Source organism: Gobius niger, assembly GCF_951799975.1.
Source record: "Gobius niger genome assembly, chromosome: 10".
Taxonomy (NCBI): domain Eukaryota; kingdom Metazoa; phylum Chordata; class Actinopteri; order Gobiiformes; family Gobiidae; genus Gobius; species Gobius niger.
In genome coordinates, this window is record NC_136861.1 from 33,571,288 (window position 1) to 33,595,106 (window position 23,819).

Below are 23,819 nucleotides of genomic sequence, written 5' to 3' on the forward strand. Positions count from 1 at the left end.
TCCCTCTCTCTCTTTGTCTTTCCTGTCAGCGTCGTATTTACTCTCACGGACAATTAATAAGTAAAAAAATCGCAAACTTGCTGCGACACCTGCAGTTGCGCTTATGGCCTTTAGGGGCATGAGTTACTTAGTACTGCTTTAACACCTGTCTTGTGAATTGCTAGAAGCTTTTCATTTGTTGTTGTTTTGGCACAGAACCCTGTCGAACTCTTGCATTTTTAGTTTTTCATGTTGTCACTCCCATACATGCGTAGTGTGCTGGAAAGTTCATCATTTGACATCATAATATATGTAAAACTGCTAAAGCGTCCAAAATGACTTCCACAGAGCCTGGAAAAAGCACTACACTGTATATATATATATAAGCACATGTTTCCCTCTTGTGCTTCACTCGTGTTAACTGTGTGGTGTGGTTGTCAGCCGTCAGACCCAGCTGAAGGAGCAGGTCCAGCAGGCTCTGGTGTCGCCCTCTCAGCTGCCCGAGGAGGCCGAGTGTCTGACCGTGCCCAAGTACAAGAGAGACCTGGTGCAGAAGCTCAAGATCCTCAGGCAGGAGCTGTCCCAGCAGCAGCCCCAGGCCGGCCACTGCCGCATCGAGGTGTCCCGCGAGGAGATCTTCGAGGTGGGTCCGGGACTTCAGGCACCAGGGGTCACGCCGGGGTCTCATGATCCGATTCTGGGATTCTGGGAAATGCAACAATGCATTTTTGGAGTCCTGAGACAAAAACCCCAACCGCCGCCATATGAGATCATGTTTTCAGTGTAAATAATGTTGAAATGAAACTTAACTGAATTTACTATCTGTTCATCTATCCTGAATTTCTCACTTTTTTTACTATCACATAGAGGGATTACTGCAACCTCGGGGTACTGCACAAAATGTAGCCACATCTTGAAGCATAAAAATAACTTCCAATGGTAACGAATGATAATCATCTGGACAATGCCTCATAAACAGCCTTCTGGCCACTAAATGTGGTGCTTTTTGCAATTTATTTTAAAGGTGCATTATACAACTTTTTCGAAAACCTATAAAACAATGGATCCCGGAGCGTTGTAGAGACTGCTGTGATTGAATATAAAGGCGCCATGCTGACCACTCGTACAACCGCTAGGTCAAATACACCCACATATCAACTTTTTATGTATAACAAGTTGCATAATGCACCTTTAACCATGTCCTTAGATCAATATTAATCCGTTTGTGCTGACGTTAGGTCCATGGAAAAGGTGTCTGTTATGGCGCTGACTGTCCTGCGTTACCATGGAGATCAGCTGCTTTACGTCAACTTTATGCATTTTTCCGACAAGTATTGCAGTTGCAGATTTATGTTTTCGGATAAAGATTCACAGCTGAAATAAGAACTGCCAAACCTTCAGAAGAAGAAGCACATCCATTTCAGGACATGTTTGTAGAGTGACTAGCATCTGATCATTTCCAAAGTTTGAATGCATTTTAATGTGAAACACCTTGGTATCTGGTAAAGACCTAAGTCGGTGGTTCTCCAGCTGTGGCATTTGCGCTTCTTCAGGTGGTGATCAGTGGACTAAGTGTGTGTTTGGTGCTTTTTTATTTTTTAAATGATTTACACCCAGTTGAGGCTGTCACTGTGTTGACATTTCCAACGTTTGCTGCTGCAGGAGTCCTATCGTCAGGTGATGAAGATGCGGCCCAAGGACCTATGGAAGAGGCTGATGGTGAAGTTCAGAGGAGAGGAGGGCCTGGACTACGGAGGAGTGGCCAGGTCAGAAACTACTACTGCTTCTAACTCCTAACTATTACTGTTGCTGCCCCCTGGTGGAGCTCTGACAGAACACACATGCCTTTATCTGTGCAGGGAGTGGCTGTACCTGCTGTCCCACGAGATGCTCAACCCGTACTACGGCCTGTTCCAGTACTCCCGGGACGACATCTACACGCTGCAGATCAACCCCGACTCGGCCGTCAACCCTGTGAGTCTCAGGTTATAGGTTGATTCACGCTTAAAAAAAATTATCTGTGCAAAAATACACATTCTGCTGAACTGAACAGTATTTTAACGTTCATCTGTCATATTCATTTTCCCCCGCGGACTGTTTGGGGGAATCTGAAACTGTGAAACCAGAGGGTGTGCTAACCGTGTCGCCTGTGTGCCGCTCCAGGAGCACCTGTCGTACTTCCACTTCGTGGGGCGGATCATGGGCATGGCTGTGTTTCACGGCCACTACATCGACGGAGGCTTCACTCTGCCCTTCTACAAGCAGCTGCTGGGCAAACCCATCACCCTGGACGACATGGAGTCTGTGGACCCCGACCTGCACAACAGCCTCGTCTGGATACTGTGAGTGCCTCAGGGTTCGCAGGACACGCATTTAATCACGACTGAAAATATATAGTATTGGATAATACAGAGCAGGAATCAACAAACCGGGGACAAAAAGGTCTAATGAATCCTTTGTTTTAAAATAGTGTTACTCCTACTTGTTTTTTTATGGAGAAGGAGCTTTAGACCAAAACACACAGAACCAGTCTTGTTTTGTTTGAACGCTCAGTCAAATTGTTTCTGCACACTTTGCAATGTGAAATTTAGGACTTTTTAAGACCTTTTCAAGTCGGCCACCTAAAGATGACTCGCATTTTATGTCTACCCTTGCCTCGTTATAAACCAAACATAAAACTCTCGCATTAATTATTACAAATAACTAGAGGAGTGGCTGTAAGACTTTTTAAAGGAACAGGCCACCGTTTTTACATACTGAGATATGTTCTTACCTTAGCTTTGACGAGTTCTTTAGGACCTGTCTGATCTTCCCCCGTGCCTTCAGTCACGTAAACACAGCGCAGACGGCGTTAGCATTTAGCCTCTCCCTCTCTCCTCTATAGCTCCAAAACAGGTCAAGATAGAAGCTACCAAGCTCTTCCACGTTTTCACTATTTAAATATGGTTACGTGAAGTGTTCCACTACAAAGTATAATTACACAAAATTAAACAATGTGGATTTTCTAAGTGGATAAAGGGGGAACTATATTGTAAGGCGTAATAATACCAGGAGTAGTTTGAAATCCGCGCAGTAATCTTCACTTTACTGTGCGGATGCCAAACTACTCCTGGTATTATTACGCCTTACATTATAGTTCCCCCTTTTATCCGCTTAGAAAATCCACATTGTTTAGTTTTGTGTAATTATAGGGAAAACGTGGAAGAGCTTGGTAGCTTCTATCTTGACCTGTTTTGGAGCTATAGTGGAGAGAGGGAGAGGCTAAATGCTAACGCCGTCTGCGCTGTGTTTACGTGACTGAAGGCACGGGTGAAGACCAGACAAGTCCTAAAGAACTCGTCAAAGCTAAGGTAAGAACATATCTCACGATGTAAAAACGGTGGCCTATTCCTTTAAGGTCTTAAATTTACTAAATCAAATTCAGGACTTTTTTTTAAGACAATCTAAGACCCTGTGGGAATCCTGTAGTGGTACTAAATGCAGATGAATGTCCTGCCCCGTGTCCACTGACGCTCCTGTATTTGTGTTTGCAGAGACAACGACATCACGGGTGTGCTGGACCACACCTTCTGTGTAGAACACAACGCGTATGGAGAGATCATCCAGCACGAGCTGAAGCCCAACGGGAAGACCATCTCTGTGACGCAGGACACCAAGAAGGAGTATGTGCGGCTGTACGTCAACTGGAGGTTCCTCCGCGGCATCGAGGCCCAGTTCTTAGCTCTGCAGAAGGGCTTCAACGAAGTCATCCCACAGCACCTGCTCAAGGCCTTCGACGAGAAGGAGCTGGAGGTACTGTCCCCCTCACTCACTGGGGAACACCCCTCATATATACAGAGCCGTGGGAAGATATTTTAGTTAGGGGGTGCTGAGGGACAAAATATACCCCCAAAATAGTTTATCTGTGCATAAATCCTATTTATTAACCTCTTAACTCCCGCCTGAACCGAGAGCAATTCCTCCAGTTCAGCTTTACCCAAATCCTGTCAGTGTAAGCCAGTGTAACACCTCATTTGAAAGACCTACAAAACTAAATTGATCTTTTTCCTCACATCAGATTTTTTTTCATCACTTTTTTGTTGGGCAGTCGTCTCATTTTTGTCAAATATTTGTGACTTTTTAGTCACTTTTTCGTCAAATTATTCGCATTTTTTGTCAAGTTCTTATCACTTTTTCGTCCATTTTTTCTCATTTTTTTCGTAAAATTTTTCTCATTTTTTTGTCAATTTTTTGACAATTTTTGTTATTTTTTGGTACATTTTTTGTACATTTTTTGTCACTTTTTCGTCAAATTATTAGAATTTTTTTGTCAAATTCGTATCACTTTTTCATCCATTTTTTCTCAATTTTTCGTCAAATTTTTCCCACTTTTTTGTACATTTCCATCATTGTTTTTGTCTCAGTTTTGTTGCTATTTTCACACCTTTTATCCAGAAGCTTTTGGACTGGGGTAAAGCTGGAGAAAATGTGCTCGGTTCAGGTGGGAGTTAAGAGGTTGATATTGCCTGCAGTTCACAAACTATCCACCAGGGGGTCCTGCAGCGCCCTCAGCACCCTGGGTTCCCACGGCCTTAGATGCAGGAATCCTGAAGTCAGGTGTAAGACCTTTGTAAGACCCTCACAAAATACACGGCCTGACCAAATGAAAGCGTCCACCTGAGTTTAACCAACTGTTCTGATCTGGGGAGGCTGCAGTTGGTCTCGGTTCAGCAACACTATGAGCTCAGTAGACGACCTGAACAACCTGAAAGACAAAGTTCATTTCTTCTTCCCTGATGGTTCGGGCATATTCCAAGATGGCAATGGCAGGATTCATGGGGCTCACATTGTGAACCGGTGGATCAGGGAGCAGAGTCCAGATCTGAACCTCACTGAGAATCTTTGGGATGTGCTGGAGAAGGCTTTGCGCAGTCGTCACACTCGCCCATCGTCAATACGAGATCTTGGTGAAAAATGAAGTCAACGTTGCAACTTGAGAAAATTGAAAACAACGCCAGAGCTAAAGGCGCCACAACCAAATATTAAAGCGACCTTTTTTGTGTGTGACGACTTTTTTATTATTGTTCGTCAGGGAGAGTATCTGGTGTGACAGTAACTTATACCCAGAAATGTACTTTCAACTCCTTGTTGTACTTCTCAAAGTGGCCAAGTTAAGACATTACTGAGCCCACAACAAACAAACAAAAAAGAGAAGAGAACATTCTATTTCTAATAATACAGAATGCTTGTTTTGTTTCAATACGTTTCTGGAAGATTCCTATTACTTAACTTTCCTATATTTATTTATTTACAAAACGTGAACATTTTATATTGTTCATTTTTGTGGATATTAGAGTCCGTTCTGTAAAAAGGGAATCCCCAGAAGTGTAAAGCTTATGGATAGGGACTCACAGTTAAAATACACATCAACAACATACAATATACAAAATACAGAATTCCAAAAGAAAACAAAAATTGCTAAATCTACCAACCCAGTACCCGTTTACAATCACCTACAAACAGGATTACATTTGCAGAAAAGGAAGCTTTACAGAGCTCGTTTTCCCAACATGTGACATCATGGCCCTACTTGGTTTGTGTTCATGTGCTTTTTACGTGTAAAAATGGGGATTTTGATAAGAGGACCACATGAACGTAGCATTACACCAGTTGATATTACAGATAAGATGGGTTATTTTTGATTATTTGCCTCTTTATTGAGCGTGTACTTAAAGCAGTACTAAGTAACGTGTTTACCTTAATAAATCCTTTCCGTAGTCCCTGTGGGGGTAATACAAGTGTTAATGGGATGATTGGAGGGTCTCAACTTGACTGCCACCGGCCCGGAGTCACCAATACACACCAATGGAATCACGAAGATGAAGCTAACATGCTAACGAGCGGGCTAACGTCACTTTAAACAGTATTTACAGCCAAGTTTGAAATAACTTCCAATGGTAACGAATGATTATCATCTGGACAACGCCTCATAAACAGCCTTCTGGCCACTAAATGTGGTGCTTTTGGCAATTTATTTTAAAGGTGCATTATACAACTTTTTCGAAAACCTATAAAACAATGGATCCTGGATTGTTGTAGAGACTGCTGTGATTGAATATAAAGGCGCCATGCTGACCACTCATACAACCGCTAGGTCAAATACACACAAATATCAACTTTTTATGTATAACAAGTTGCATAATGCACCTTTAACCATGTCCTTAGATCAATATTAATCCGTTTGTGCTGACGTTAGGTCCATGGAAAAGGTGTCTGTTATGGCGCTGACTGTCCTGCGTTACCATGGAGATCAGCTGCTTTACGTCAACTTTATGCATTTTTCCGACAAGTATTGCAGTTGCAATAACATGAAGCTAACATGCTAACGTCACTTTAAACAGTATTTACAGCCAAGTTTGAGTGAAAAAAAATATTTCCATTGTATAATTGGATGTGCATTATTCCTCTCTCCCTTCGCCTGTTCTGTCAGCGTAGTATTTACTCTCCAAGACAATTAATACGTTAAAAAAAAATCGTCATTTGCTACGACACCTGCAGTTGCGCTTATGGCCTCTTGGGGGAAGAGTTACTTAATACTGCTTTAATTAACAATTCTATTCAGTTTACATTTTTGTAAGAGATAGGTTTTTGTCTGACACTTATTTAGAAACCGCCGTCTTCACTGTATTTATTTATTTAAAAAGCCGAATTCCTCTGTAAATACAATTATAAAACACCCGACCGCTTTACCATTTTGTAACATTCATGTATCATAAACACGGAGTTGACCGAAGCCCCCGTGATCCGTGTTTCAGCTGATCGTGTGTGGCCTGGGAAAGATCGACATCAGCGACTGGAAGTCCAACACGCGCCTGAAGCACTGCACGGCGGAGAGCAACATCGTGAAGTGGTTCTGGAAGGCGGTGGAGTCGTTCGACGAGGAGCGCAGGGCCCGGCTGCTGCAGTTCGTCACGGGCTCCTCCAGGGTGCCGCTGCAAGGCTTCAAGGCTCTACAGGGTAAACCGCACTTTTTTTTACTATGAGAGTCTGCGTGAATGTGCTCTGTTCGTCTGAGCGGGACTAATCCACAATGGGAGACCACCCTAACGGCCTCCCTTCTGTGATTCAAATGTGTCCTCTCAGCTTTTGTCGTGTAAACTGAAGGTTTTTCAGAATGGAAATGCACCACGCCCAGTGCTTTCACTGAGGTGTGAGACTGGACTCTTACTATTCACTCAGATTTACTGAGATACTGTACTTAGGTCGAGTTTTGAGGATCTGAACTCGGGCGGGGTACTGATACTTTTTTTTTTATATCAGTGTTTTAACAATACTTGGTTTTCGATGCCGTTTCAGAGTAATATTTGATCAGTAGTATCTGTACTTTCACATCACTCCTCAAAGCATGAATAGCTAAATGACTAAAAGTATCTCACAGCTGGAAAAAAGTGACTGGACACATCTGTTGAAGTGTCTTTTTGCTTTGTTCTGAGTGAAGTGAATGCTAAATGAATGTATTGTGTCCAGGTGCTGCGGGCCCTCGGCTCTTCACCATCCACCAGATCGACGCAAGCACCAACAACCTGCCCAAAGCCCACACCTGGTGAGTGCACCAAACTAAAGCTATTATGATCAGTCTCTTTTCAGGACAGATTCACCTACGTTTAGCACAAAGTGACTTTAAAGGGACTATACAGAGTTTAAAAACGTTAAAACTAAGTATTTTCATCCCCCAACATGTTCCAGCCATGCTCACTACTGCCACCGACCTGAGGTGGCAGTAGTGAGCATAAAATGATCAACTTGCATCTAGTCTTTTGTCAAATGCAAACATATTCAAAAATATGTTGATATTTATAGTAAATGGTAAATGGACTCAACTTATATAGCGCTTTGCTACCTTTATCAGGCCCAAAGCGCATTATTATTATTATTTTATTTAGGGGGCGAAGTTTACAGACAACAAAAGAGGCATCACTATATTAAATTATAAGATAGATTACGAGTGTGGGCATTAAATTTAAACTTGTCCACAGGGTGTTTGGACGTACGCTAGCTGAAATAAGTAGATCTGCAGAGCATCTATATCTCCACAGAGAAATAATCCTGTGGCTGGAGTTTGATCCTGGGCTAATCCAGTCACCTGTGCGTGAATGAACAAATTTCAGAAACACACAAGTTCTCTTTCACAACTAACCTCTGAGTCTGTTATCATGACTATAATAATAAGTTAAAGCCACACCGTGTAGAATTTCACCCAATACATCAAATTGAAATATAAGCATTTAATTTATGACAGATGTTTTCCTTATTAAAAAATACCTCATAAATGCACAAACAAACATATGCCTTTGCTGTGAGCGGCTCAGCTCTCCTGAGACATAACTGTAACTTTACCAGGAGTGGGTACGACTCCAGCTCGTCTCCATGGAGATGTCCACTAAAGTCAGCAGAATTTGAGATTTGAACAGGTTATGTTCTCATCCAAATCCTGTCTTTGATTACCCACTGCAGACATAGCATTTTCTGTGTGGAGCTGCTCACTGGGAGCATGTTTTGTGTTGAACAGTGGCAACAGTATAGTCCAAAATGTTACACAGCGTCCCTTTAAGTCTGTATCTTTTTAAAATATTTGAACATGCTAACTGTTAGCCTAGCCTAGCTCATCCGAGGCAGAACTACAGAAAAAAACATTTGTATCGGACAAACTCGAATGTATTCAACCCCTGCTGCATTAAAATTAAAGTAAGAATACACTTCAATCATTAATTAAAGGCACTATAGCAAATGTTGAACCTTTTTAGTTAAAATGTGACTAAACACAACACCAACAAATCATAATAGAATGCAAACTTCACGCATCAGGCTGATTTTCCCCCCACAAATGACTACATTTACAACATCTTTTATGGGGCAAAAAGAATGTTTCCCTACAAAAGGAAAAAAAGCAATGTATTGGTCATTTAATTACAAACTTTAAAGACGGCAAAGAATTAGCAACTGCGCTTGTGAATTAGCATAAAGCCTTTTACAAACACACACACAGCTTTTCTGTGGCCGCTGAGTCGTACAAATGTAAAAAGAACTACTTTGGTCTTTGGTACTTCAAATTTTTTGCATATGAACAAAAGAGGAGCGTATCTGTGAGGTGCGGGGGCAGACGACTCGTGAGCGCAGCAGCTAGCAACTCAAAGCTAGCCAGAGAAATTAGCAAAGCCATCTTCCTAAACGCTCAAATATGTTTTGTTTTTGTTTGTCATCTCAAAATCAAGAAATATCAATGGAACGGTATAATAATAATAATATGCAATTTCTCTTTTCTCCTCTAGTTTCAACCGAATCGACATTCCTCCGTACGAGCACTACGACAAGCTGTACGACAAGCTGCTGACGGCCATCGAGGAGACGTGTGGCTTCGCCGTGGAGTGAAAAAGCCTCCGCCCACAATTCCAAGGGACGCACGGCCAGCTCTCCCCGAACCACCCCACACGGACCCTTTCAGCTGCTACGAACAACTCACTAACTCGTGGGAAAACAAAACACTTTGCTCTTCCTTTGTAACGACTTTATAAACACCACATGTAGCAAAAAAAAAAAAAAAAAACGCATTTCACCGAACAGGAAGAAACGAGGAACCGGAGCTGGGAACGGTCTGTCGACGGGGCACGCTACGAAACACTACGAAGCAAGGAGGGATTTGAGCGAACACGGCGACAAGAAGGCAGCGGGGATCCAGTGCTGCATTCCCCCTCACCTAGTTTCTTCAAATATCGTGATTATTTTTCTATAACATGGACATAAAGTAAAGTCTATATGATGTGTCTAATTTATTGTTATAGTACTGTCGTCCATTGTATCGGGCAAGGGGGCGGTTTCAGTACGTTTACATGCACGGAGGGCTTCGACTTGGCTTGAAAAACTCCAGAGAACCGGTCAGACCACTCTTGTCCTAATCCTCACGCATTTGAAGAAGCCACTAAAGCTTTCATTTGTTTTTCTTCTTCTGGAAATCCGCCAGAAAATGCGTATTCAGTAGTTTTCGCTCTGTGCATGTAAGCATACCGAGCTTCTTTCAATGAAACACATCGAAGGGCCTGGTCACACAACTACAGATATTTTCGTTATATTTAGGATACAGACGGCATCTCTGGAATCGCCCATAAAAAAATGAAAATGTTCTCTAATAAATTCTAACAAATTCTGAAATATGAATATAGTTTTCTACTAAATAATGATACAAAGACATGAGGAGGAGCAAAGTGGTTCAACAGCCCATAAATACATGAAAAACGGAGAATGCTAGCTTGATGCTACATGCTAGCATCGGGCTAATGCTAACGGTTAGCTAGCGCTAGCTACAACTGCCGTTTTTTTTTACTTCTACTGGACAATCTGCTGTGAGAAAATATCCATATGGGCCCGATTTACACTTGACTTTATTTATGTGATAAATAAGTTAATATTCCACCAGAAAATGGCTAAAAACAGGGAAAATTGTGTTTCCCAAAAGATTCTATTTTCCCCCTCGGCGAAGCCACGCCCCCTTCTTTGACGAGATGCCGTCTGTATCAATAGGGACAATCCGACGGCCATTTTGGATTGGTAGAAATATCCATGAATGTGTGGCCAGGTTCTCACTACTTTCGGTGCCATAATGATATGAAAACGAATGGAAAATTGCAAAAACGAAGCAAACCCTTTAAATTCAACTTGACGTGGTATATCATTATTATTTTTTATAGCATTCCTTGTAGCCGAACGTTATGAGTATTACTTTCATCTACACGTACACTGTTGAAAATACTACCTTTGAACACTGCGGTGCTAAAATACCTGTTCTCTCGCTTCGGTCATTTCACGCGTAAGAATAGCCTGGTGTTCTGTAAAAAAAAAAAGGATCTCTGAAGTACTTTGGTCACTATGTGGAGGTGTGGGTATATTTTATTTGTCGAAACAGTGGGTGACCACTGTGCAAGCACCCACCTCCACCTGTTGTGTATGTTTTGGGTTGATGGAGACAACTAGAGCACTCGAAGGAGCCCGACCCAGACACGGTAACATGGAGTCAATTCCGGTTAAAGTGATAGTCTGTAAGTTTGCAAAGTGAGGAGCGATAGAGTGAAATCTTTGTTTACAAAATGAGGAGAGCTGGAACACAATTTTCAAAAGTAAACGATCAAGCTCCTCCCCCTCTCTCCTGATTGGACCTGACAGGCTGGTTCACAGGAAAATCTCGTCTCATTGGTCAACGCAGGAGGATACTAGACTCTGATTAGTTCCTGAGATTCGGGAAGGAGGGACTTTACACAAAATAATATTACTTCCTTTACACCAAAATGCAAGACCAGGCGATCGATTTTGCACATTGTATAGAATTTGTAAAAACATTCAGACTTCCAGACTGTCACTTTAAAGGGGGGGTACTATCCAAAAAAATGACTTTTTCAAGCCTTAGATCATGTTATTATGTCATTCCCTCATTAAAAACATGCCTGAAGTGTTGCCTTGGCACATTCACGTATTTTTGAGTAATCTGTAAAAACTCTGATGGCGGCCATTTTAGGGATAGGTTTGCCTGAGTCCTCCTAGGAACGCCCCCACCTCCTGGAGACGCCTCCGAGCTTTCGTCACCAGCCAAGTAACCAACCACTGCTCCTCAGCAGAACCCCCTCCCCACTGATGCCACAGACAGCGTGTGGAGGGGGCGTGTCGGAAAGGGTCAGAGGTTCTTAAAGAGACAGAGGCCTATTTCAAGACATTCACTACAGCCATTTTGAGAGAGCAATTTTATACAAGGCAGTTATTCTAATTTACTGCATTTACAGACCAACAGAAGGTTTGGTCATCATTGTAGTGTGATATAGACTGGTGCTATGTGGCTGAAAAAAGCATAATACCCCCTCTTTAAGGCTCCACTTGTTCTGTGACATCCTTGCAGTGGGGCAAGATGCTAACCACCTCACTCGTCTCTGTACTGTCAAGAGCGGTGAAAATGATTGTATAACTGTCACTAAAATGGTTTTCACAAAGAACATTAGTTATAGTTTTCTACAAACACACCTTTTTTACACTTGAGCTGTTGAAAGGCTTGGTTTGAACTTCAGTAGCAGTTTTATCCAAAAGCCCTGTAAGTAGTATTGCACAATGTACTGCAAATGCACACGTTTTTTAAGTTTTTTCAAATGATGGCCGTTTCATCCTGGTTAGTCCCGGTTTAGCCTGAAGCTTTTACACAGTGTGCATGTGTGTGTGTGAATGAATAACGCGTCGTACACACATACATTTTTCAAAATACTACCTATTTTGTAATATTGTGCAACTCTAACCTGAAGGCTTTAGTATTTTACTATTCAAAATAAAGGAGTTTTCGGTGTAGCAAACTGACGATGCGTCCTGCGCCAAAGTGTTCCACGGGACCACGATTAACCCCTTAACTCCCACCTGAACGGAGCACATTTTCTCCAGTTTGGCTTTACCCCAGTCCAAAAGTGACAAAAAAGTGAGAAAACATTGACAAAAAAGTGACGAAAAATGGATGAAAAAGTGGCAAAAATGTCACAAGAAATTGACAAAAAATGACGAAAAAATATGACAAAAATGTGACAAAATTTGATAAAAAATTGACAAAAAATGTGACAAAAAATGACAAAAATTTGACAAAAAAATTACAAAAATGAGACAAAAAAGTACAAAAATATGACCAAAAAATGACAAAAATGTGACAAAAATGTGATTAAAAAATTGACCAAAAAATGACAAAAATGTGACAAAAAAGTTACAAAAATGAGTTGAATACCCAACAAAAAAATGATGGAAAAAAAATCTGATGACGTGAGAAAAAAGATCCTCTCGGTTCAGGCGGGAGTTAAGAGGTTAAGTCTAAACTGAAGCGCTCGGGTACCGCACTGTCCACATGTCCGTGCACGTCCCCTGAATGCTACATTACTTTTCCCGCTAGCCTCTCTTCTATTTCTTTTCTAAAGCCAGAAAAAAGGGGGAACGTTTTCTAAAATGTTTTTTGTTTTTTTTTATGTTTCTGGGGGGGGGGGAAGAAAAAAGCTGCCTGTTTAGCAATCTCTACGACCGCGGACTGTTCCTGACAAACTGTTGCTTTGTTTCTTTTTGGTCCGTAGCTTCTGAAGTGTATGCAAAGTGGAAAGTGTCCTCGGATGGTGCTTTGTACAGGAGAATATTGTTCATAGACAGTGGATCAACATGTAATTTATGGTTAACTTAAAAAAAAAAAGAAAAGAAAAAGATTTTTAAAGAGAAACTGATTACACACAAGGCACGGGCTGATCGGAAATCCACACAAACACGCGTTCTGCAACGTTCTTTTTATTATTATTTTATAAACAAGCCGGGAGATCTGCAGTTTGGACTCGTGTCTCTCATCGGTGACTGATGCAATTTAATGTACATTAACACTAATATTTTTTAAGTGTATTTTATTTTTGTGTGTAATTAGTTCTAATTAAACTGGCCTTTGTCTAACAATGTAAACGTCTGCGTTGTGGAGCTTCATTTGCTGTTAGAAGATATATTATTGATGTGTGCCTATGTTCTGCTACTGACTTTTTCCCCCTGATGTTCCCTTATCAAAAACATATCTGGAGTTACAAAAATGAACTGTTTTAATGTGAACAATAACTCCAGTATTTTAACTTTTAAAATCTCCATTAGTTTACAATGGCTGCTAATCCCATAATGCTTAGCGATATGACGTCACATTCCCGAACTCTATTGCTTGCTCCGGACCGGTGGCAGTCAAGTTGCAAACATGGTTTTCTGTCCAGAGACACCAGGGGGAGATGACAGACCCTCCAATCATCCCATAAACACTTGTATCACCCCCACAGGGACTACGGAAAGGATTTATTTAGGTAAACACGTTACTTAGTACTGCTTTAAAACTAAGTATTTTTCCTCCCCCCACATGTGCCAGCCATGTCCTAATGTGTTGAATGAGCTCAGACTCGGACCTGTTCACCACAACTGCCTTTAAAAATCCTGCACTGTCACTCAAAAAGTTGTTACTTCGGGTCTGAAGTGTCATGCACCAGCTTAAAACAGAGACTGCAGTTACACGTAAGACTTGAGGTGGCAGTAGTGAGCATAAAATGACCAACTTGCATCTAGTCTCTTTAAATAGTATCCTATCTATAGCCTATATTGGTTGTAAGTCTTCTAGACCCTTACGCTGCTGACATCATCAGTGACATCAGCTGGAGGCAGGAAGTGATCAAGAGAAATAAACTAGATTAAACTAAAACTAGTGATTATAAGTGTAAAACTACAACTAAAAAATGTGGTCCTGTTGTGGCTTAAGGCGCTAGAACAAGACATTTGAGACGATAAAATAAGGTTTATCTGATATTTCCAACAACAGTTAGACATTTGCTTATCGTTGCTATGACAACAGCTACAATGGAAATAGATGGGAATCTAACTTCCGCCTCCAGCTATTGTTTACAAACAATTGATTAGAAGATATTGGCTTGTGTGGTGATTGTGAACTGATTACAGCAGAGAAGGGCCCCCAGTGTTTTATGTATATGACCCTGTCCCCAGGATTATGTAGGCAACTGTCTGGCAGATGGTCTGACTCGCGCAAAAAGACGGTTAGCTAACCGTTAAAACTAATATTTCTCTAATTGTCAATGTGAACGTGTAAACATATATCATGTTCAGTTCTCCTCCCCGCTGAACAGGCAGAGTTTAGTCGTTTTGCAACAGCAAACCACGAACCACTTGAACAGCCGTTGACGTCACTTACTGTAATCCCGCGGAAGTGAACCGGATCACAGGTTTCGGCCCCACGAGGTATTCATCCGCAAACACCCAAACAGACTTGTAAGAAATAGGGCCCCACCAGCCTGTGGATGTGGTGTTTAACGTTAAATTATAGCGATTTATCTGTCTTTTTCTTTCCTTCTTTGACGCTCAAGGACAGTAATAACATAAAACAAAAATAAACTATAACTATGAAATAATAGTGGCGTGGTTAAAAAAGAAAGAAAGAAAGAAAGAAAGAAAGAAAGAAAGAAAGAAAGAAAGAAAGAAAGAAAGAAAGAAACAAAACGATGTAGGCAGATCATGTACATGTGCTAGTTATCCAAATTGTAAATAACGCAATATAAAGAAAATCCTGCAGTACAAAAAAATACAGCTTGAAATTAAATACATAATTATGATCACATCAAAATGTGAAAGACAAGAAGTAAAAGACAAGCACAGTCAGCATGAACTTGTTGGCTTAAATGTTTTTTTTTTAATAATAAAAAAATTAAATAAAATGTACGCATGAACTAAACCCGCGGATGAATACACGGTAAAGCGCACTTCCTGACGCCATAAAACCCGACCCTCCTTTTCTGAGTACCGGCATTTCCCCTTTGCTGCCGGTCAGAGTGTCCGTCGGCAGTCTAACACATTTATTGTATATTTATCACTTTTATTTATACTTTTGTCGTTTACAATATGCCTGGGTATAATGACAGAGATCGCGACCGCAGAGGAGGAGACAGAGACCGTGATAGAGACAGAGGGTGAGTCTTCTCTTTTGGCTTTGATGTGCGAGTGCTCGGAAGACTGTCCGTCGTGTTTCGCGTTATACGTGTTATACAGGTCGATATTTGTGACTTCTCGTGTCAGTAACCGCTCTTGCGCTGTTCTTCAGGTGAAATTGCGGATGTGAATTGTTTCCAAACGGAGGCTGTTGCTGTTCGTACATTCTTGGCCTCGGGCCTCTTCTGAAGCCTGCTCTTTGGATTCAGGCCTACTTCGGCCTCGTGCCTCCGTCGACATACCGGCTATCGCTAGCTTTAGATGCTAACATATTAAAGCTCTCTATCAAATTACACTGCCACGAATACTGGAATCTTAGCTTATTGATCTGCATTTTAACTTTAGGTTGAATAACGTCGTATTTGGGGCACGTGAGGTTGTTTTTGTTTAAGTGCCACACGACAGACCGTTTTTCGGCCGCGACAAACGCGAAGTAGCATTAGCCAGGTTTTCCTTTCATCGTCGAATAGTTAAACTTTCGAGGCCCCGCTTGGCCCGGTAATTTGATAGAAATGCCCGTCTGAGCACGGGGTATTTCCTACACGTCATAAACCCTGTAACTGTAATAAAGGTGTGCCGCCGGTTCAGCGAGTGTGGACGTGGATTCAAAATGCCGGATGCGTTTCTTTTGTTCCGTTAGACCCATCTACGGCCTGCCATCTTATGTGACCACGTCAGAGCTCGGGCCCCGACATGTTAAGCTCGTTAATGTCTGTATATCATCAAGATGGGTAAATGTACTTTCCCCCCCGTAGCTATGGTGGCGGTGCCCGGTTTGGAGGAAACCGCGGGGGCGGTGGAGGAGGAAAGTTCGGTAACCCCGGAGAACGGCTGCGGAAGAAGCACTGGAACATGGACGAGCTGCCGAAGTTTGAGAAGAACTTCTACCAGCAGCACCCAGACGTAGCCCGCAGGTCTCTGGTAAGTACAGCATGGGCCATTAAGTTATGCAACATGTCCTGGCACATGTGCGCCTGCTGCACATGCGGGGCTTATGCAACTGGTTGCGATTTCATGTTTTGTGCCTTTCCCCCACAGCAAGAGGTCAACCAGTACAGAGACACCAAGGCTATCACAGTAAAAGGAAGAGAATGCCCAAACCCCATTATCAAGTTCACAGAAGCCAGTTTTCCATGTAAGTTTTGAGCTTTTATTTGAGTCACTTCTAAAGGTGGGGAATCTAAGTTGTTTTCCTCCCTCAGCCTACGTGATGGATGTAATCAACAAACAGAACTGGACTGAACCCACTCCGATTCAGGCACAGGGCTGGCCTCTGGCTCTCAGTGGAAAGGACATGGTGGGGATTGCTCAGACTGGTTCTGGGAAAACTCTTTCGGTAAGAAGCCCTCATGTGTTCTACAATGTATATGCTATTTTTATTTTATTTTTTTATTTTTTTGTCCATTTTTTTTTTTACTCAAGTTTTGAATATTTGTTGATTATTTTTTTTAAATGCCTTCTTGCAGTACCTTTTGCCCGCCATTGTGCACATAAACCACCAACCGTTTCTGGAGCGCGGCGATGGACCAATTGTAAGTGATGCCTTGATTAAGTGCCACAAAGTAGATGTTGTCATTGTACTTGGTCAGTCTTTTATAATGCATGCTCTGTTGCAGTGCTTGGTTTTGGCCCCGACACGTGAGCTGGCCCAGCAGGTACAGCAGGTGGCTGCAGAATACGGCAGAGCTTCTCGCCTCAAGTCCACCTGCGTTTACGGAGGAGCGCCCAAAGGACCTCAAATCCGGGACCTTGAACGAGGTGTGTACCAGGTTGATTTTGACAGTCTTGACACTTTCTGCACAGACTGTACCTGTAACTCTAACACGGTTTTGTTTGTAGGTGTTGAGATCTGCATTGCCACTCCAGGCAGACTGATTGACTTCCTTGAGGCCGGGAAGACAAACCTTCGTCGTTGCACTTATCTTGTTCTGGATGAAGCTGACAGAATGCTGGACATGGGCTTTGAACCACAGATTCGAAAGATTGTAGATCAGATCAGGGTGAGTCAATTTTTTTTTTTAAGTTATATTCTGGGATTTTGCATGCAGGTTTTAGTCTTAAATGTTGTGAATGTGAAATTGGTGTCCTGTCATATAACATGGGTCTTTATCGGTCTACCCACAGCCAGACCGTCAGACCTTGATGTGGAGCGCTACCTGGCCCAAAGAGGTGCGGCAGCTGGCGGAAGACTTCCTCAAAGACTCCATCCAGATCAACGTCGGGGCTCTACAGCTCAGCGCCAACCACAACATCCTGCAGATTGTAGATGTGTGCAGTGACGGCGAGAAGGAGGACAAGTAAGCCTACCAGACAAAGCCTTACACATTTACACATCGGGGTTTTGGTTACTCATACTGGACCAACTTTTCTTCCTTAGAGTAATTCGTCTACTGGAGGAAATCATGAGCGAGAAGGAAAACAAGACTATTATCTTTGTGGAAACCAAGAGGCGCTGTGATGACCTGACCAGGAGGATGCGTCGTGATGGGTATATATCAATTTGACTTTTGTAAATCATCATGTCTTACCTGTTTACTGACTTAATAAAAATGTTTTCAGGTGGCCTGCCATGGGGATTCATGGAGACAAAAGCCAGCAGGAGAGAGACTGGGTTCTCAATGGTAAGCTGTTCCCATCTCTTCAAAACTTGTATCATTTTTCCCCACATGCGTTAACAAGATTTTTAATTTTCAGAGTTCAAATACGGAAAGGCGCCTATCCTCATTGCGACAGACGTAGCCTCCAGGGGTCTAGGTCAGTATCCGCCCTAAGCACGTTGGTACATAATGAAAGAAAGTGTATTGCTTTCTTTAACTTGTCTGCTTTCTGAGTTTCTCCCCTCGGCTGAAGGAGCAGTCTGTGTGGCAGGGCCTTGGCATGACAAGCCCAGGTCTCCAGAGAGGGAAGGAGAGGAATCTTGGAGGTGTCCTGACTGGAGAGTGCCGCTCTCACAGTCAAAGCACATACAGAGGTGACCAGGCCCTAACAAACGCAGCAAAAACCGGCCTGTTGAAAAAGTGCAGGGCTACACTAAGTGGTCCTATTGATACGCTTGTGCTCTGGCAAGGGTTTGGACTGCTCACACGCCCAGGCTCGTAGTCCAGCTACGCACCCATTGACTTGCATGTGCAGCGCAAGTGTCTGGAGCCTGCTGGAGGGTTGTGTGTTCGGTGGCAGTGAAACTTTTGTCCGAGGAACAGTTTGATCGATCATGCCTTCACCTCTGTACAGACATGGCTACTGGCGCTTTTGGTGACAGTGGGACATGCTAGATGGACACTTATGGCTAAATCCAAGCTCGCACTCCTCCCTCGCCTGCGTTTCCCAGTCATGTCGAGACCTGCCAACGTGAGACTAGAGAACGGGGATTGGCTCTTGTCATGGGCAGAGTAGTTGAGGTCTACATCTTTGCAAGAGGCAGTGTAGGTGATGAGGGAAGACTAGGTCTACGTGGTACTTGTGGTAGTGCTAGCAGTAGACTTGTTTTGCCAGGCAAAATGAATGTTCTATCCTTCAATGGGAATGGATTTAAGAATGCATACTCCACTCTGGTAAGAATCTGAGCAAGTCTCTTCTGGTTGGGCTTAGGGGAGCTGTAACGCCTGCAATGAAGTGACTGGAGTGTGCATTGGTTCTTCCCACAGTCTCCTTCAGGAGAAACTAACCTTCAACAGCCACATGTAATCTCTGTTCTAACTTGGGCTTTCTGATCTGGTTGTGGTGGCATTGGCACTTCTATGTGCTTTTCTACTGTTGGTCCATGCCACGACACAATCTTACAGATGTTGAAGACGTCAAATTTGTCATCAACTTTGATTACCCCAACAACTCTGAGGACTATATCCACCGCATTGGCCGAACAGGACGTAGTGAAAAGACTGGCACAGCCTACACCTTCTTCACCCCCAACAACTTTAAACAAGCGGGCGACCTCATCTCTGTGCTCCGAGAGGCCAACCAAGCGATCAACCCCAAGCTCCTCCAGATGGCCGAGGACAGAGGAGGTAAATCCAATTGGTGAGAGACAGAATCTGTGCCGCTGTAACTGCGGCACCTTTTCTATTCTGCTGCACTTTGGTATTATAATGGTGGTTTAACTGCACACTGGGGTCACATTGGAAATGTGACTCTCCTGCTTTACTAATGTGCGCCGTCTTTTGCAGGTCGTTCAAGGGGCGGGAGAGGTGGAGGCTTCAGAGATGACCGACGCGATAGGTATTCAGGCAAACGTGACTTCGGTAGTTTTAGAGACAGGGATAACGGTAGGGGATACGACAGCGGACCTAAAAGCTTTGGCTCAAACACCCAAAATGGAGGCTATGGGGGAGGCAGCTCAAACGGCTACGGTTCAGGTAGCTACAATGGTAATGGACAGTCAAACTTCAACAACCAGCAAGGAAACTTTGGCGCACAGAACAGCTTCCAACCACAGCAGTTTGGGCCTCCCAAAGGTCCTGGTCAGAATGGGAGCAACCACCCACCTTTCCCTTTCCAACAAGGCCAGGGCCCACAGCACCCTCCCCCACCACTGGTGCCCTACCCCATGCCTCCTCAGTTCCCACAGTAAACGCACAAACACTTAAAGTAACTTATTGCTTTTTGTCTAGTTGATCCTGTAAAATGTTTTTGTATTTACAGCAGGGTTACAACCACGAACCTCTATTGTCTTTTTAAAGATCTGCAGTGCGGCAGCAATCGTGTTGCACACTTTGTTTTCCTTTTATTCTATTTAATTTGTTACATTCCTCCGTAATGTTTAGTTACGTTTTGTACTAGCCCATTATACATTTATTGGTTTTTCATATGTATCATTGGAAGTGAACTCCTAAAGTGCACTGCATGATCTTTCAATAAAAATAAAAGCCCAAGTTTTGCTTCATGACTGTTTTTTCCAGTGAGTGAGAGACTGAAGATGGAAATGTGTTCAGACAGTGTGCTCAGACTTGTCCAATATTTTGGATTAGTTACTGAGGAAACGTGCTAAGAAATGAGTAAATAGCTTGCGTTCAAATTTCAAAGCCTAAATGCATTAAACACTGAACTGCTTAAGTTAAAATGGCCAAACCTGGAAAATTTGTATATCTGCATTAATTTCAATTTGAACTGAAACTAATGATCCTCATTCCATTTGAAGGACTAAACCTTAATCAGAATTGTAAAGGCTTGACACGTCACTGCATGTAATGAGTATTAGTTTAACATTTTAATCGAATTTTCGGAACTTCACCTATATTTTCCATGACAAGTGGCCCTAGAGCTCTAATGTGCCACCTGCTGGTGAAAGTCAATATGTGCAAAGTTGATGAAGGTGCATAGTACTGTAGGTCGGTAACTCCACTTAAAGATGTGTCATTGCTCATTAGGTCGACTTCTAATGCGAAGTATGAGAATCCAAACCAAAGTCCCTACATGCCTTACATAATACACATTTTCATAAATGTTTTACTTGAATTCCTCCTTTGCTAATATGTGATCTTTAAAGGCATGCACTGGAATAAAACTTTTTCATTAGGGCTAGATATTTGAAACCACGGCTTGCTCCCCAAAAGTTGTGAAACATTTATCCTTATGAAAATGTGATGTTGGAAATGTTAAAGGTAGTGACATCAAAATCAGGTACAGGGCCTTTAACAGCAAGACCACTGTATCAAACTGCTACTATCCTACTGCAGCTACAAACTGGAAGAATACACTGGTCTTCTGACTTCTCTTCGTTGCAGGTCAGGGAGCGTGCACATTGTAATAATGAATGTTTTAAGATCATTCATCGCAGATTAGAACCTCTGATGAAAAGATGCAGCTGAATGGGTGCGGCTCCTCTGGACGGCCTACATACCTGACAGCATATTTACAGACGTGGAGGAATGCGAGGTACGCTTTCTGTAAACATTTAGCTAGAAATGTGTTGTTTTGCACTGATACGATGGATACGCCATGTAATGGACTTCTGGCTGATTCACTGTAGGAACAGAGAGGAGGAAAACTCACATTTAGAATAACTTTGCCTCTCTTTAAGTAATATAGTGGTTCCTAAAGTGGGGGCCTCCAAATCATATTTCTTTGCTACATGATACTTTAAACCAGTATTTAGCCTACAGTCATGGCTCAATGTTGCTTTTATGTAACTTTAGCTGTAAAATAATATCAGAATACAATATTATTGGGAGCCCTGAGGGATTTTTCGTTATTTTCTAATAATAACGAAAAATGTATTAGAAAATTATGATGTTGCTCATCAATTTTTACTGTAAAAGTTCATTGGAAATACCAAAATGACGGTCTGAAACATGTTCAGATGCAGTTTTGGCTGAAATTTGCAACATTTTGGAGGGTAAACAGTTTCCCTCTTTGTCCAGTTCTCCTTCTGTTTGATGAGATGTTTGCAAATCTTAAGAAGAAGAAGATCTTTATTTATATAGTGCCTTTCACAGACATAGTCACAAAGCGCTTTACATGAGACAATTGTACATTCACTCCATACTCAGTGGTGGAAAGCTACGTTTTGTAGCTTCAGCTCCCCCTGGGGGAGACTGTCAGAGGCGCTTTCGCGACTACACACGTCTGCGCCAACGGACCCTCTGACACCACCATGCATTCACTCACACACATCATTCATCCTGGCCTATTGTGCATGCTTTTTAGTGGTAGGGGAAACCGGAGTGCCCGGAGGAAACCTACGCAGACACGGGGAGAACATGCAAACTCCACACAGAAAGGCCCGTCCCTGGTGGGAATCGAACCCGGACCTTCTAGCTGTGAAGTGAGAGCACTAACCGCTGCGCTACCGTGCCGCCCTAAAGCAGTACTAAGTAACTTATTTACCTTAATAAATCCTTTCTGTAGTTTCCGTAGTGTTTATGGGATGATTGGAGGGTCTTTCATCTCCCCCTGGTGTCTCTGGCCAGAAAACCATGTTTGCAACTTGACTGCCACTGGTCCGGAGTCACCAATACACACTAATGTAATCACGAAGAAGAAGCTAACATGCTAACGGGCAAAGCTAACTGCGGGCTAACGTCACTTTAAACAGTATTTACAGCCAAGTTTGAGTGAAAAAAAATATTTCTATTGTGTAATTGGATGCACAGTAACCCTCTCTCCCTTCGCCTTTCCTGTCAGCGTAGTATTTACTCTCCAAGACGATGAATAAATTAAAAAATCGTAACTTGCTACTACACCTGCAGTTGCGCTTATGGCCTCTAGGGGGAAGAGTTACTTAGTACTGCTTTAAGGAATTTAATAGGTGTTTTTTTTTTCTCTCATTTGTGGCATTAAAATATAATATTAAAAAGCATTTAAAAGCATTAAATGTGACTTGCTCCTGCCTGTATAAACCCTGTACCGTGATGATAAAGGTGCCAATCTCACCACCCGTACACCCGCTGGGTCGCAAATAAGAGAAAGTTTGCATTAAAAGTTGCATAATGCACCTTTAATTTAAATCTTAACCCCCGCCTGAACCAAGCACATTTTCTCCAGTTTGGCTCGACCCAAATCTAAAAGCTTCAGTATTCATGTTAGCCAACGTCAAATTGTATTGTATTTATCTATTATTTTATACACAACATACATATAAATATTAATGCTCATTTTGAAAAGTTGTGAGCTGATCCTTATCTAAATGTATGGATTGTGTAATCTGTAATCTAAAAAGCAGGGCGGGCCTTGTTTTAAAACATTCTTTATTATAATGGAACAGTAAATATTTAGCCTTACCCATGCGCCATTAGTCACAGGCCGTGTTGCAGATAAAGACGGGATCCCCATAAAATACTAACATTGGATTTACAAATGAGCACTGTTCATTCATTTGTCAGCCAATACATGTTGTCATCGTTTTCATCAGCGCCATATTATTGCTGACTATAAATCAACATCATCAACAGAGACTAGTAGAGGATATTTTCATTGACTCGACAAGTTCCAAGTGCAACATTCCAGGAACCAGTCTGGTCGTTGGTGTGTTTGCTCAAAGGTCACGAAAACCATGCAATGAATTAAAATAAAGATTTGTTGATACATCAAATCTAAGGTGAAAGCATAGGCTCAATTGGCTTGTTGCACCGTATGGCTATGCTAGTTCCTCTGACCTGAAGGTGTGAGCGCCAGTACTTCCTGTCTATATTCTTTTCCTGGAATAATAATATAAATAAAAAAATATACATAAAACGGCACGATTTCAAATTGTGTAATGCATTAACCCCTTAACCCCCACCTGAACCGAGCACATTTTCTCCAGTTTGGCTTTACCCCAATCCAAAAGCTTCTGGAAAAAAGCTGTGAAATAGCAACAG

General features: G+C 42.3%; 2 protein-coding genes across 3 annotated transcripts in view; both read left to right on the forward strand.

The window, feature by feature from the left end:
* Positions 1 to 9,864, forward strand: part of LOC306969637 (E3 ubiquitin-protein ligase SMURF2) — a 67,366-nt gene extending 57,502 nt beyond the window's left edge. Inside the window, exons 12-19 of the mRNA XM_079565323.1 lie at positions 421 to 622; positions 1,642 to 1,745; positions 1,839 to 1,953; positions 2,143 to 2,321; positions 3,513 to 3,771; positions 6,774 to 6,975; positions 7,486 to 7,561; positions 9,288 to 9,864. Of these exons, the coding sequence (XP_079421449.1) occupies positions 421 to 622; positions 1,642 to 1,745; positions 1,839 to 1,953; positions 2,143 to 2,321; positions 3,513 to 3,771; positions 6,774 to 6,975; positions 7,486 to 7,561; positions 9,288 to 9,387 (1,237 nt within the window). The 3' untranslated portion in view covers positions 9,388 to 9,864. The remainder of the gene's footprint in view (positions 1 to 420; positions 623 to 1,641; positions 1,746 to 1,838; positions 1,954 to 2,142; positions 2,322 to 3,512; positions 3,772 to 6,773; positions 6,976 to 7,485; positions 7,562 to 9,287) is intronic.
* Positions 9,865 to 15,327: 5,463 nt separating this feature from the next.
* ddx5 (DEAD (Asp-Glu-Ala-Asp) box helicase 5) lies at positions 15,328 to 20,355 on the forward strand. 2 transcript variants are annotated; one of them, XM_079564882.1, is made up of 13 exons: positions 15,328 to 15,506; positions 16,281 to 16,446; positions 16,564 to 16,660; positions 16,728 to 16,861; positions 16,992 to 17,057; positions 17,142 to 17,283; positions 17,365 to 17,525; positions 17,650 to 17,822; positions 17,903 to 18,013; positions 18,085 to 18,146; positions 18,220 to 18,279; positions 19,308 to 19,542; positions 19,689 to 19,865. In XM_079564882.1, exons 1-13 carry the CDS (start codon positions 15,439 to 15,441, stop codon positions 19,726 to 19,728), a joined length of 1,515 nt encoding a protein of 504 aa, XP_079421008.1. In that variant the 5' UTR covers positions 15,328 to 15,438; the 3' UTR covers positions 19,729 to 19,865. The 2 variants fall into 2 exon arrangements, with proteins under 2 accessions (XP_079421008.1, XP_079421007.1); XM_079564881.1 differs by having other exon boundaries at positions 15,331 to 15,506; positions 19,308 to 19,529; positions 19,689 to 20,355.
* Positions 20,356 to 23,819: the final 3,464 nt, after the last annotated feature.

Excerpts from the sequence above, each read along its gene's own strand:
- ddx5 (XM_079564881.1), top strand. The coding sequence starts at position 15,439 with ATGCCTGGGTATAATGACAGAGATCGCGACCGCAGAGGAGGAGACAGA. Across the intron at positions 16,447-16,563 it reads ACGTAGCCCGCAGGTCTCTG|CAAGAGGTCAACCAGTACAG; the intron begins GTAAGTACAGCA and ends TTTCCCCCACAG. Across the intron at positions 17,284-17,364 it reads AATCCGGGACCTTGAACGAG|GTGTTGAGATCTGCATTGCC; the intron begins GTGTGTACCAGG and ends TTTTGTTTGTAG.